This window comes from Aegilops tauschii, chromosome 6 (genome assembly GCF_002575655.3).
Source record: "Aegilops tauschii subsp. strangulata cultivar AL8/78 chromosome 6, Aet v6.0, whole genome shotgun sequence".
Taxonomy (NCBI): Eukaryota; Viridiplantae; Streptophyta; class Magnoliopsida; order Poales; family Poaceae; genus Aegilops; species Aegilops tauschii.
The window spans coordinates 398,147,826-398,163,457 of record NC_053040.3 but is presented as its reverse complement, the minus strand read 5'-3'; the positions used below and the strand labels follow the sequence as shown (position 1 = coordinate 398,163,457).

The 15,632-nt window shown below is 46.2% G+C and overlaps 2 protein-coding genes across 2 annotated transcripts; both read right to left on the bottom strand.

The window, feature by feature from the left end:
- Window positions 1-1,783: 1,783 nt before the first annotated feature.
- Window positions 1,784-3,180, bottom strand: LOC109780627 (uncharacterized). The gene is made up of 2 exons (XM_020339208.4): window positions 2,663-3,180; window positions 1,784-2,560 (listed from the first exon to the last, which is right to left on the bottom strand). The coding sequence occupies exons 1-2, from the start codon at window positions 3,102-3,104 to the stop codon at window positions 2,040-2,042; spliced, it is 963 nt and encodes a 320-aa protein (XP_020194797.1). The 5' UTR covers window positions 3,105-3,180; the 3' UTR covers window positions 1,784-2,039.
- Window positions 3,181-4,969: 1,789 nt separating this feature from the next.
- LOC109780628 (protein-tyrosine-phosphatase IBR5) lies at window positions 4,970-9,316 on the bottom strand. The gene is made up of 5 exons (XM_020339209.4): window positions 8,897-9,316; window positions 6,862-6,961; window positions 6,364-6,421; window positions 6,161-6,267; window positions 4,970-5,568 (listed from the first exon to the last, which is right to left on the bottom strand). Exons 1-5 carry the CDS (start codon window positions 9,134-9,136, stop codon window positions 5,249-5,251), a joined length of 825 nt encoding a protein of 274 aa, XP_020194798.1. The 5' UTR covers window positions 9,137-9,316; the 3' UTR covers window positions 4,970-5,248.
- Window positions 9,317-15,632: the final 6,316 nt, after the last annotated feature.

Here is a 15,632-nt window from a genome sequence, read left to right as displayed (position 1 = left end):
TATTGACTTATAATGAGACATCAAGGAGATACAAGCAGAGTGAACACACTTAGGATACCCAGCCAACACCAACGCACTCATACAACGGATCACGTAGACAAAGAGCAATGACATACAAAACTGAAGTTATGCCTTGGCAGAAAACTCCCGAAGTGATCGACGAAATGCAGGAATGACCACCACGGCCCCAACCATATCATGACAACACAACACTACGAGCCATGCGACAACGGGTGACAAATTTGTATCCGACAACAGCACCACACGCCTTCTCTTACTCCGCCGTCCTCGCCTATGGCAGCCACTGGTTGGCCAACATACCGAGGAGGAGGAATCTTTTGTATGGCAGGACAATGCCCTCGTCGGCAATTCCCGACGCCAAGGCCTCACACATATCGCCTCGTGTCATCATGTGTAGACGATGTGGGATCCTGTCGTGCAACAGACACCACACAGCTTGAGGAAGCCTTCCCGCGGTAGCGGATCTGGATCACACGGGGGCTAGCATCGCCACATGACAACGGGGAAACACAAGGTGATGGATCCTAGGCAGTGATGGATCCTAGGCATATGACGTAGACCGGTGACTGGGGGTTGAGGAAGCCATAAGATTGGCGGAGAAGGGACAAAATAGGAAGTTGGGTCGTCTCCCGCCTCCAGGCAGGCAGGATGGCGGCGATAGATACTTTTTGGGTGATGGTAGCGGGGGCTTCCAAGGCAGATTCGTGTTTTGGTTCGGGTCTATTTTTAGGCCTTCAGTTTGACTAGCGAAACATGTGTGTGCGGCGTTGTCGAGATCAAAATTCATAAACCCGGGTGACTTACTGATTGTTGTTCCTTGTGCCAGCAAAGGTGTAATTTAGTTTTGGCTCTCGTAGTCACTGTCTTCTTATTCAGATACTATTAAAGAGGATCTGAGACCCCTTTGAGAAGGCCTTTTTTTTAGTTAGACAGAAGACATTCTTTGGATCGTGCACATGACAACAGATCTGCATGACTTGACCTGAAGGCTATTACTCCCTCCTTTCATAAATGCACAATACCAAATATATAAAATACGAAGCTAAATCTTATGATGAATCTAATGATATACACTCTAGATTTAAATGATTTTGGTCAAAGTTTGTGAGGTTTGACTTTTTAAAAAAAAATATATACATTAAAGCGGAGGGAGTAACTTGCGGTTGAGATATCACTCAGTTTCATGCGACCAGACCAGTGGGTCAATGAAAGCCACAGTTATAATCCAGTTGTACGCTGAGAGTGTTGTTATACCAACTGTCAGCTTACAAGTGTACCAATAATCTCACACAGGGGCTAGAAGAACCAATATATTTTGCAGGTCAAATTCATTCATCCTGCCACTACGCTACCTCACACACATTGCACATGTTGGCATCTAGCGATATAATCTATTCCCTCCGGTTCTTTTTAGTTTGCACATAAGATTTGTCCGAAGTCAAGCCTTGTAAAGTTTAATCAACTTTATAGAAAAAAAATACTAACATTCACAATCTGAAATCAGCATCAATAGATGCGTCATGACTTAAAGTTTCATATTATACAACTTTAACATAATAAATGTCGATATTTTTTTATATAAATATGATCAAAGTTTATAAAGTTTGACTTCAGACAATTCTTATATGCAGAGTAAAAAGGACCAGAGGGAGTACTTCCTCCGTTCCTAAATATATGACATTTTGATAGTTTAATTTAAACTACCAAATCTTTCGTATATTTAGGAACGGAGAGAGTAGTATTTACATTTTATTCAGAGAAATTTCGATGGAACATGTGCCTTACAATTAATTATTTTTCATTGGTCAGATAAACCTCCCAAAACATACACTTCCACGCAACCCCTGACCAGCAAGAACCCTACAGCCTACAAGCCATCCACAAGAAAATAATAAGATACGTACAAAAACAAATAAATTCCCACAGCCGGCAAGCCAAAGAGGCCAAAAAAAACAGACAGTCGTCTCATCCGATCGTATAGCATCGGACACGTCATCAACGCATGCAGCAGCAGCGTGTCACAACCCTCTGAACATCAGCCGCCCCGTGCTCCCGAACGCCATCTCCCTGCGGCCCATCTCCATCCCGCAATGCTTCGGGCCGCCGGACGCCGGCACGCCGCGGCGCGGGCGAGCTTCGGCCGCTGCAGTGCTGCTCGCCCCTGCTTCCCATGGCGACCCCGACGGCGCGGCCACGGCCGCCGCTCGCTTGTACTTGCCGGACCACTTGGCCTGCACGTACCGCGCGCGCCTCCACGGCGGCACGTGCATGCCCGCGCCCCGGATGGACTCGGCCGCCGCCGCGCACATTGCCGCGGCCACCTCCTTGAACGTCTCCGGCCTCGCCACGAGCACCGTGGGCAGGGCGAGGAGGAGCTCCTGGTACTCGGCGCTGGGCCTCGCCGTCTCGAACTCGGCGGCGATGTTGACCTCGACGATGTACCGAGACGCCGACGCGCCCGCTGTGATCACCACGTCCACGTACTCGTAGCTGCCCGCCGGCACGCTGCTGCTTCTTTCCCACGACGATCTGCAGACACCTGCGTCGACAACAAAAATGTCAATCTTCTGTTCGAGAGGAATCTGGAACGCACTCTGAAATTAACCGGAGAAGTATCTCAAAGCAAGGCAAGGGCACTCACCGGCATCGAACCCTCTGGCACGGAGCCGCTCGGCGACGTGCTTCCTGACCCCTTCACCGCCAGCGACGTTCGGCCCCGCACCGACGACGGCGCGCTCCGCCTCGGCGCGGATCCGCGCCGCTGCCGCGTCGGCCGTCGCATCTGCCAGCGCCGTCCGCAGCGCGTCGGCCCACGTGGTACTAGCGGGCCGCGGCGGCACGGCTTCCTTGGCGACGGCGTCCTCGCCGTACCCGTTGTAGAACTCGTGCACCAGCTCCACCAGGCCGTCGTCGTCGTCGACGTCCTCCTGCCCGGAGGCGGACGGCGTGGTGCCGCAGAAGAACGGGCCGCGCAGCCGCGCCCTCGCCGCCTCGTCCAGCGCCGCCGTGGCCTTCTTGTACGACGTCGGCGAGGACCCCATGATCGGCGGCTCCGGCGGTTGCTGTGACGTCGGAATAAGCATGGAGATTGGGCTCGCCGCCGCTCGTGCGTTGGCCACCAGTTTTCCAAATCAGTTGCAGGTTTTTGGAGTAGCGTGTATCTGGCACGGGGGCGGGCCGTTTCTATATATGTTTCGGGTAGGTGCGTCTAAATTCGTTGTGCGCGGTTTGCACGTCCAGGTTCAATGAATCTGGCGCGCATGGTAGCCGTGCTTGCGTTGGGCATTCTCTGGGTCGCCGCATCGGGTTTGCTTACCACTTATGGAAGCTTCAGTGAAAAGGAATGCTAGTGGTGGACTGGAGTAGCTTGAGGTCATTGGTGCGTCCAGATACATTACATGCTACTGCGTGTTTTTAGCAGGGTGATGAACTGGAGTGATATTCAGGATATACCCCCTCCCTCCTGAATTACTTGTCGGGAGGTGAATGTATCTAGAATTAAAAATATGTCTAGATACATCCATTTTTGCGACAAGTAATTCAGGACGGAGGGACTTCTGCAGAAAGCCAGAAAAACAATGTAAATAAATTCTCTAAAATATGGACCTGATTCCAGGGTTCCTGGTACCTGGGATGCAAAGTATCAACATATCCTTGTTCGGTTGGTCTCTTTCCCAGTTCGAAATGTGCTTGGTACGTCTAGATTCATGCTAGCTGGTCCAGAGGCGGCCTTGAGCTTCGCTCACGGCGTGTCGCCGGTGAGTGCATAAGGAAAACGACGTCAATTTTTGAGAGGACTGGTGTATAATTTTTAATTTCTGTAAGGATTGTCTAATTAGGGTTGATCTACTTTAACATATGGCCTTTGCCTTATCCGGAAAAAGAAGTTGCAAAACTGAAGATCCTGATGATATCAAATTAAATACTCCACCAAGTTGCACAATGAACGGTTGCTTCACCAAGTTGCTTTCTGGTCCCTAAAATTAAAGAGTAGCCCAACAGCTTTTGGTGAAGGCAAAGGGGCAATAACAGCGATGGGTAGATACAGGGGTTACGATGGACATATACAATGATTGATAAGATAGTGTTATTTTAAGTTTTGCATGTAATTTCGAGATGACAAAAAAATTGTCTACAGTGGGTCATCTCTTAGCATTATCTTTAATAGCTAGCTATTCCTAAAAATGTGATGAGACATACTCCCTCCGTCCCAAAATTCTTGTCATAGATTTGTCTAAATACGAATGTATCTAGTTATGTTTTAGTATTAGATACATATATTATATTAAGAGATCATCTTTTGTCTTCTCTTAAATAAAAAAGACAAAGCTTTTCTTATGAGTTCTCTTTGCTCCATCCCATCATTTATCCTACGTGACACTCCTAAGATAACATCATTGTACATGCCCTGGGATCGCAAAGGAGAACATAGGGCTGTGGAATCCACGTATAAAGAAGTTCACAGCACGGCCTTGTGGCCACGGGTCCTATGGAACAACCATATAGCAGTCGCCACCTCAAGAAGTTTTTGGAGCGGGTCGATGCCGATGACAAATACTCCCTCCGTTCCTAAATATTTGTCTTTTTAGATATTTCAAATGAACTATCACATACGGATGTATATAAACATGTTTTAAAGTGTATATTCACTCATTTTGCTCCGTATGTAGTCACTTATTGAAATCTCTAGAAAGACAAATATTTATGAACGGAAGGAGTAGTAGGGGGAGAGTGGGTCTCCCTGCCGTAAAATTGATGATTTTGAAGAAGAAACATTATCAGGCGTGTCATGCTGCGTAAATTAAAATTGTCACCTGATCCGGACAATTTCAATCGTCTGGCTGCGGCAAGCTCGAATGCACAGCATAAAGCTAACCCAAAGTTAAGTTATGCAGGTACAGAAACATATGCCACTAACCACAACCACCCCCGAATGCACCCGAAGTCATGCAGGTAATAGAAATATAAGCCACCAACCACAGGTCCACAGCCATAGTGAACTGCCGAGTGCCAAGTCTACTGCCATATACTGTAAGATATAACCCCAAAGGTTTGCCAGGACCATTTCTCAATCTGGTGAAAGCTAAACATCCAATGACATATTCGATAGACCTAAGAGTAACACGCACCCATACCAAGTGAAAGCTAAACATGCAGTGACATATTCGATAGGCCTAGGAGTAACATGCATCTGTCCCAAGTGATATGCGACATGTTAAAAGTCATCTTAAGAGCTGTCCATCTGGTTATCCGTCGAAGCTGGGGTGACTGCGCCATTGTTGATCCCTGCGGCGGGACCGACTCCGACTCCCATTGAACCGTCGGCTCCGAAAGTGAAGTTACTGGGAACATTGTTTGGGCCGGCCCGCTCGAAAATGGATGGCACAGGAGTCTGGTTGAACGCAGGCACTTGGATGTCACCTGATGGTTGTGGGAAACCAAATCCAAGTGAAGGAAATGACTCGGTTAGAACCGTGGTCTGAGCTGGCGAGCCAGCGCTGGGTCCAAAGAGCTTCTGTTCATACTCAACAAGCTGACACTGAGAAGCTGTACAGAAAAGGGTTACAGTTAGCTTATGATAACACATTTGGATTGCCCATCAATCCGTACAGTTTGAAAATGCAAGAAAAAAGGTTTATTGGCTGTAGTTGCTCAACTAAGTAACAGATGACTAACTTGATTGTAGTACCTTTTTGTTAGGAAACAATGGAAGGAGTTGATGAGAGAAAATATAGCAAAGTTTATGTTGGAAAACGTGATTAATCTGCATAACAGGTTATCCATAGCCTCCCCAGAGTATTGCAATGAGAAAACTAACTAACAATGCATTTATTAATCTAGCTCCTTCAAATATTTGATGTATTCAAATGACAACACATACCCTGTACTGTAACTACAAGGCTGGTCGAGTTTATCTTACCACACCAATTTCACTATTAAGTACTACTAACGATACATTCAGTTGACAACACATATATGTTGATTGACTAAAACGGATGGTCAAATTTATCCTACCACATCATTTTCATTATGTATGAGTAGCCGCTGTTACCATTCAAAAAAATTATGAATGGCTGATTGGCAGATTTTTAAATACACGAGACGGATATTTGCTTACTAGACAAGGATATACAGTTACCTTCTGTTATTTGGACCTGTGGTCGTCGATCTTTTACCCACTGGAGAGACGGTGCAAGTCTCCACCCTCTAGACTTCATCAAGAAGGCTGTCACCACAGCAGCTGACCTAAAAAATGTGTTCCAGGGAAGTATTCACCAATCAGCAATATGTCCAGATAGTAATCATCAATTAATCACAATAGTGCTAACTACAAGCAAGCACCTGTTTTTCCCAGACATGCAATGGACAAGAACACGTGAAGCCCCTCTTTCACATTGCTCTGCAGTTGCGAAGGACAAGATTAGACAAAACATCTTCATAGACAGTATGAGCGCAAGGAAATCTCCTAGTTCGGTGCTGGAGAAAAAAAATGCATGCTGTTCCTATTTGGTACTCCATTTGTCAATAATATAGATGAAGAGTACGAGGAAGGACCAACAGGTCAAAGGACTAAGAGATTGAGTAGAACTAGTTAAATCGTACTAGGATCTAATTTCTTTCTTGACAACATAAAACAAAATTAAGAGCAGCAAGGCTTCAAAAGGTCATGTTTAAATGATTATGGCAATACGCAGCATTTTATAAGGCTAAAATGTAAGAAATATATGCTGGAACAAAATAAAGCAAGAATGTCAGGGTTACAGGGTAAAAATAAAGGTAAGCAGTGACAACATTCAATCTATTCCAGAACAAAACGCTGAAAGCATAACATGACAATACCTAGAAACTGAGTAGCACCATCAAAATCCAATGTTTTATCATCTTGGAGGCAGTGGTAAGTGAATGAATTCCGGTAAAGATTATGGCAATCCGGCACAGTCTGTTAAACAGCACCACTGTGAGTAACCTTCAACTTAAAAATGAAGCATGGAAACAAACAACAGAAGATAATGCCAGCATGCTAACTTCTGAATGAATAGCAAAGGACAGGTACACTACTATATAGCAATAACTGCAATATTGATTTCCACAGTTTATGACAAGAATGTATTAAAGTGTGGATAGCTACACAAGAACTTCTTAGGCACAACAAGTTCGTTCATGTTTTTTTCCTCTTCCACAGCTCTCCATGTTTCCTACTTGCAGGATGAATGGTAGATGGTGGAAAACATTTGTAAGGTGTAAAAAATACGAACACACACAACCAATTCTAAAATAAATAGAAGCAGAGAAAATCAATATGACTGTCAGGCCTGCAGCCTTGCAAGAGAAATTAACCTTATAGAGAAAATAACCGGCAAAACTTATTGATGAGCAAATCATCCATGTAACAGCAATATTGACTATGTAATTAAAACAAGAGTTAGTTGTCAAGCTGACCTATTTGTCATGACAAGCTTAAAGCAAAAGTACGATTGTGGATTTGAAGCAAACCATCCTAGTCATCCAATCTTATCTACTAGTTCAATAATTAAGTTGAAACCCGTAAAAACAAAAATATGACCTGATTGCAGATTTAATCCCATAATAACACCATACGAATTACTACTCACAACTATCCCTTCAAATTATACTTGTCTCTTCCCACATCCTTGCTCCTCCCACTTCCCCATGCAACCATCTAGAAGCTTCGCTTCACCTCGGCACGTAAATAATGACAGGCTCTCAACAGCGTCTAAGGCCACTAGTCTCACCAGAGCACAGAGCATGGCACAAGCAGATACAAAATAGAAGCTTCGCCTAAGCACTGCATGGAGTGCAACCAGCCACTGCCAGACGCGAGACACTGTTCTACTTTTCAATATAATAACATGAATTGTGTGACCTTGAGTGCTAATATTAGAGAAAACAGAAGAAAAAAAATCATCTGAACAAGTATGATCTGAACATGACATTTCATGTTATGTCCTATTGTTTTGCTAATTTCAGTTAGCTGAGGAACATCTGAAGTGCCAAAAATCTGGGTATCATATAAGAAAAAATATATTAGATAGTAATTAGCATCAGGTGTTATTCCTCAAATTTCAGTGGTCGACTATGTACCCCTGATTCTAATCAATGAAAGAAAATCAGTGAGCAGCACCTTTTTCTCATACAATTTTCAATCAAGTGCTACACTCTTAATTCTTTCCCATTTCGGTCTTCCTATTTAATATTGGTTCAAAGAAGATATATGGTTCAAAGAAGCCGCTCATGCTATTTGTTTTCCTTTGCACCTAAGGAAGCTTTCTATTTCAAATCGCTTCAATACTCCTGCACATTAAGCATTACCTTTTCTGGGAAGATAATAATTATGTTATGAATTCATCATAACTATCTTTCAAAGCAAATTCATTGCACAGGTTAATAAAATAAGAGCAGTACTCATACTACAATCAAAACCTACCAAAATAACCTTTGAGGCAAGTGTAATGATGACAAATTAACTACTAAAGAAGTAATAGGTCATAGCTCATAAGTACCCACGATCACAAATCATTGAACCATTGTGCAATACTCGCATCAAACCATCCTTCCTGCACAATTTATACGAGCAATGGGATTGGGCTAATGCTACTAGGAGCAGAGGATAATATTTTCGCCTCCTGCACATCTAATCAGCACGGCAGGCAAACCTACACCCCTCGCATCGTATCACGCTTGAAGCAACCCTACCGAGTCACCAAACCCTGGAGCTAAACCCCCACAAAAACGAATGTCGCGCAAAAGGGCATCGCGAATCCACGCCACCACACTTCTCCGACCTCACGGCGCGGAGACGATCGAAACTGAGGAGGAAGGGGGCTCGGGAGAAGGGGCGGGGCACATTACGCACGTTGAGGATGTGGGTGATGTTGAGCGTCTTGAGGACCTCGGAGCGGGAGGCGTTGTCGTAGCTGCCGAGGAAGAGGAAGCCCTTGAGCACCTCGGAGGGGAAGGCGGAGTCGACCCTCGCCGGGGCCACCGCGTCCGCCGCGGCGGGCCTGTGGCCGCAGACCCCGCATATCTCCCCTTCCTCGCACTTGTGGTAGTGCCCGCAGACCCCGCACGGGTTCTCCCTCTCGCGCTTCCTCATCTCCCTCCGGCCGCCGGCCGCCGCGCCGCGCCGCTCGATCTGCGGGAGGGAGGCTGCGGGTGTGGGATCGCCGCGGCGGCGTGGGTGCTTTGTTTGCCCTTGGGTGGGAGGAAGGGAAGCGAAGCGGAGCGGGGGTCCGGTGGCGACGCGATTTATTTTGGTTCCGAGTCTTTTTGTTTGGATCGGATCGGCTCACGTCTGCGTTGGTTCGTTTTATTCGCCGGAAGACGGGGCCTGGGGACGGCGGAAACGGGAGATCTGGGCCGTCGGTGATGGTTTGTGCGGTGGAGATCGCTCCGGCGATCCCATTCTGGGTGGCAGCGTGCAAGGGCAACGTAACGGAACGGGATGGGGTGGCACGTGTGACGTGTGGGGTTTGGCAGGAGGCGAGGCACTTTCAGATAGACCAAATTTTCCTTCGAGACAATTCCATTTCTCCCCTAACTTGAACCCATACCTGGCATTTACCCCTAAATTTTGAGTATGCTTAAAAATACCCCTCTTCCGTCAAAGCTTCTTATAGAAATACCCTTCCGTACCATTTTCGTCTGGTCAAAGGCGTTTGACCGACTGCGGGGCATTTTCTTGCCAGTTTTACCCCTCTACGTGTATGACACTTACAGGTGGGACCTACCCTAGAAAAAAGAAAAGGAAAAAGCTCTCTCTATCTCTATCTCACCACCTCTCTCACTTACAGGTGGACCCGCCAAAAAAAGAAAAAAGAAAAACTTTATTCTCTCTTACCTCTCTGTGTCTCTCTCTCTCGCTCGCCTCCGGCGGCGGCCAACAGCAGACGACGGTGGCCAGCATTAGGCTCGCCGGCGTGGTCCCGCTGCGCTCAATGCCACGTAATCATCCATCGATTGACCACTGTTTGGCGTGAGGACAGACACCGGAACCAGCACCCCGACGGAACCCGCACACGGTTCATGTCGTCGCCGCATCGTCTCACGCACGCGTGACCAACGACAGCCTCAAGCCTCTGTAGCATGCCCATTAGATCGAGCACTTCCCGATTTGTTTTCCAGCGGGACGAATTAGACCGAGGCACCCGAAATCGACGGCTCACTCGTCGTCTTCCCCAACTCCGACGGAGTGCTGCCGCTGCCCGATCTCCTCTACCCATGAATCTAGGAGGATTCCCCCAAGTTACTTAGCTCCAAGACAACCTCCCGAATGTCCTGGTGAGCCCTCAAGCTTCCCTGCATCCCCGAAAACCTCCCTCCATGAGCGCCGCCCGTCGCCGCCGCTCAAGCTCACCGTTGCCCATCCCCCGGCCACCTCACAGTCTCGGGCCACCTCAGTCCAGTTCGTCTTCACGCCCGCAGCCTCGCAGGGCCACTCTAAAGCCCATAGACCTCTCCGCATCCTCCCGTTCCTCCGTACGTCTACCTTCGCGCACGCACCGGTGTTTAGCCGCTGTTGTTAAAAAGGTATTTAGGCTAATCCTCCAGGTAAGTGTTCCACTGACCCATGGGCCCTTTACTAACTATAAAACAGTTAGAAAGAATGACATGTGGGCCTCCAAAATCTAATTTGACAAGTCCCTGTTGACTGGTCTAACTTTGACTTAGTTTTTTTTCTTTACCTAAATGTGGACTTGTACTACCAGGGGCATTTTGGACAAAGCACATGGTCAAACCCCTTTGACCTAACAGAAACGTCGCCGAGGGGTATTTCTATAACACCACCTAACGGAAGAGGGGTATTTTTTAGCATACTCAAAATTTAGGGGTAAATGCCAGGTGTGGGTTCAAGTTAGGGGGAGAAATGGAATTGTCCCTTTTCCTTTTGATTTGACAAGGCCCATACCCATGCGGACTTTAGTCTTTAGTCGTTTCACAATCACAAGGAAAAATGCAGAGTCGATAAAATCATACTCTGCAATGATCGGTACAATCGCCGGAGCATGGAGAATTTGGGGACCAAACAATTAACAATGGCCATTTTTTTGGGTGATGATGATGACTAGTAGAAGGTTGCTAGGCTAGGGCGTTGCACCAAGGTCCTGGAATTTTTTAGGGATTGCATCGATCATTGCACAGAAGTATGATTGGTTCGGAAACCTAACATCGTTGAAATTAGACACAACTAAAACCTAGAGTCGGATCCACAAGTTGACACATGGGATCTTGAAAAGCAACTCATTTGTTGAGAATTTCGCGAAGCGTACTGATGAGGTCAAAGAAGTTCAGATAAGGTTGTCAAAGTGTTTGTTGGACAACTTGTTTGTGTTAGAGTGAAGTTGGGTATGAGAAGAAAATAGTGAGGTTTGTGAACTTCAGGAAGACGGGCAAAACATTATTCAATCAAGTGAAATGTGAGAGGCGTCGGACCTTCTGTTGGACATGCGGAAAAAAATTGGCATTGGGTTGAAGAGGGCGGTACAGGTGAGCATGATGAACCAAAATTGGATTGGGGGATGTTTATTATGGCTCCCATAAGAGACGACTGCTCCATTTCTAGGCCAGACTTTTTGGGTCTAGGATCGAATCCTAGTTTGAATGTTTGGGGACCGGCCTGACCGGTAGTTGAGAAGTTGCGTCTTGGGCAATTGTCTAGACCGTCCAGGCGTGTTTCTTTGACCTGGAGACGAAGAAGAGTCATTGAAAGCCTCCCCCTCCGGGTACACACTTGAATCTATGTTTCGAATCTAAAGAGAATAGCACCCCCTCTACCCAAGCTCGATTTCGCTATTTCTTCTATAGGTTCCTAGGGGGTTTAATGGAGGGTCTAACCCTAGCAAGATTCAAGCTCCCCCCCTTTTAACCATCACTTTCGCGATACGAGCTAGTTTTGAACCGTTCAATTGATCTTGTGACTCTTGAAGGCCGGAGACTCCTAGGTGGTAGGAGTGGCCTATGAGGATCCATTGTTGTGGATTTCCTTGGAGTCTGTGAGGCTTTGGATTCCACCTCAAGGTTTATAGCTCCTACTTTGTGCGTGGGAGGGGGTGATGTTGTGTACACACTTCTATTCTTGAAGACTTTGTTGGGCCTTCAAGCCCAGAGGATTGTAGGACATCAACAAATTTCCCTCAAGTAGATGACCTAAAATTTATCAATATGCGGGAGGTGTAGGTTGAAATTAGCCCCTCTCGAACAATCCTGCAAGCAAATACAAGTAGTCTAGTGTGTCTCCAACACACCTAATACAGTTTTATCTATTGTATAGGTGCACTAGCTCGACGAAGAGATGATGATATATGTGTAATATGAATGGTAGAAGTAGCTTTATGTAATCTGAATAAACACAAACAACAAGGTAACAAATAACGGAAGTGAATAAAACAGTTATATGATACACTCTATCACACATAAGCCTCATTATATCCTTCTTCAAAACAACCATTGTACCTATCTATTATGACTATTGCTTCTACAACTATCGCTACTGCATAGTGATAAAGTAAAGCAATTACATGGCGATTACATTTCATACAATAAAGCGACAACCGTAAGGCTCCTGCCAGTTGCCGATAACTTTTACAAAACATGATCATCTCATACAATAACGTATATCACATCATGTCTTGACCATATCACATCACAACATGCCCTGCAAAAACAAGTTAGATGTCCTCTACTTTGTTGTTGCAAGTTTTACGTGGCTGCTACGGGCTTCTATCAAGAACCGTTCTTACCTACACATTAAAACCACAATGATTTTTCGTCAAGTGTGTTGTTTTAACCTTCAACAAGGACCGGCCGTAGTCAAACTCGATTCAACTAAAGTTGGAGAAACAGACACCCGCCAGCCACCTGTGTGCGAAGCACGTCGGTAGAACCGGTCTCATGAACGTGGTCATGTAATGTTGGTCCGGGCCGCTTCATCCAACAATACCGCCGAATCAAAGTAAGACGTTGGTGGTAAGCAGTATGACTATTATCGCCCACAACTCTGTGTGTTCTACTCATGCAAATCATCTACGCATAGACCTGGCTCGGATGCCACTGTTGGGAAACGTAGCATGCAATTTCAAAGAAATTCCTACGCTCACACAAGATCTATCTAGGAGATGCATAGCAACGAGAGGGGGAGAGTGTGTCCACGTACCCTCGTAGACCAAAGGCGGAAGCGTTAGGTTAACGCGGTTGATGTAGTCGAACGTCTTCACGATCCAACCGATCCAAGTACCGAACGTACGACACCTCCATGTTCAGCACACATTCAGCTCGATGATGTCCCTCAAACTCTTGATCCAGCAGAGGGTCGAGGGAGAGTTCCGTCAGCACGATGGCATGGTGACGGTGTTGGTGATGTGATCCGCGCAGGGCTTCGCCTAAGCACTACGACGCTATGACCGGAGGAGTAAACTATGGAGGGGGGGCACCGCACACGGGTAAGAGAACAATTGATGTGCCTTTGGGGTGCCCCCTGCCCCCATATATAAAGGAGAGGAGGAGGAGGAGGTCGGCCAGGAGGCGCGCGCCATGGGGGGGAGTCCTACTAGGAGTAGGATTCCCCCCTTTTTCCTTTCTTCACCGAAGGGAAAAGGAAGGAGAGGGAGAGGGAGAGGAAAGGGGGGCCGCGCCCCCTCCTCCTTGTCCTATTCGGACTCCCTAGGAGGGGGGCGCGCGCCACCCCCCGCGGGCTTCCCTCTCTCTCTCCCTTAGGGCCCATGTAGGCCCAATACTTCCCCGGGGGGTTCCGGTAACCCCTCGATATTCCGGTAAAATACCCGAACCACTCGAAACCATTCCGATGTCCGAATACTACCTTACAATATATGAATCTTTACCTCTCGACCATTTCGAGACTCCTCGTCATGTCTGTGATCTCATCCGGGACTCCGAACAAACTTCGGTCACCAAAACACATAACTCATAATACAAACGTCATCGAATGTTAAGCGTGCGGACCCTACGGGTTCGAGAACTATGTAGACATGACCGAGACACATCTCCGGTCAATAACCAATAGCGGAACCTGGATGCTCATATTGGTTCCTACATATTCTACGAAGATCTTTATCGGTCAAACCGCATGACAACATACGTTGTTCCCTTTGTCATCGGTATGTTACTTGCCCGAGATTCGATTGTCGGTATTATCATACCTAGTTCAATCTCGTTACTGGCAAGTCTCTTTACTCGTTTCGTAATGCATCATCCCGTAACTAACTCATTAGTATTGCTTGCAAGGCTTATTACGATGTGCATTACCGAGAGGGCCCAGAGATACCTCTCCGATACACGGAGTGACAAATCCTAATCTTGATCTATGCCAACCCAACAAACACCTTCGGAGACACCTGTAGAGCATCTTTATAATCACCCGGTTACGTTGTGATGTTTGATAGCACACAAGGTGTTCCTCCGGTATTCAGGAGTTGCATAATCTCGTAGTCAGAGGAATATGTATAAGTCATGAAGAAAGCAATAGCAATAAAACTAAACGATCAAAATGCTAAGCTAACGGATGGGTCTTGTCCATCACATCATTCTCTAATGATGTGATCCTGTTCATCAAATGACAACACATGTCTATGGTCAGGAAACTTAACCATCTTTGATTAACAAGCTAGTCAAGTAGAGGCATACTAGGGACACTCTGTTTTGTCTATGTATTCACACATGTACTAAGTTTCCGGTTAATACAATTCTAGCATGAATAATAAACATTTATCATGATATAAGAAATATAAATAATAACTTTATTATTGCCTCTAGGGCACATTTCCTTCACTCCCCTGGTTGTTGTTGCGGGCCTCCTCCTCCCCTCCTGCCATGGTTGTTGCAGCTGCTGGTTTGCTCCTCCCCTGGTTGTGCATGAACAAGGGTGGTTGTGCATGATGAAGACTTGAGGGCTAAACTGGAACCACTCAAGAAGAAGGCTGGTTTTATTGTACCTACTACCTACTGCTTAATTAACTCACATCGACTCGTCGCATGTCGACTCGTCGACCATGAGTCTAGAGTCTAGACTAGTCACGACTAGTCTAGAGTCGCCATCCCCGAGCAACTCGTCAACTCATCGACTCAAAAAAATTGGTGGAGACTAATGAATCCTCGAAAAAGGGGGATGAGGTCCATGAGATTGTTCTAAAAAGAGAGAAAAGAAACAAAAACAAAAAGATTAATGAGAGAAAGAGAGTGGGCACACTACTATCCTTTACCACACTTGTGCTTTAAAGTAGAACCATGTTCTTCATATAGAGAGTCTCCATAATTTGTCACTTTCCTATACTTGTGGGAATTGTTACATTATCGAACTTGGTTTGTATATTCCGATGACAGGCTTCCTCAAATGCTCGAGGTCTTTAAGAACAAGCAAGTTGGATGCACACCCACTTAGTTTTTGTAGTGAACTTTCATACACTTATAACTCTAGTGCATCCGTTGCATAGCAATCCCTACTCCTCGCATTGATATTGATTGAAATGCGTCTCCATTGCCTAACGATCGGCCTAGTTGATGCAAGACTTTCTTTATTTTTGTCTTCCCTTATGAACCCCTACCGTCGTTCTCTATGCCATCCAAAGTGCTAAGTTCAT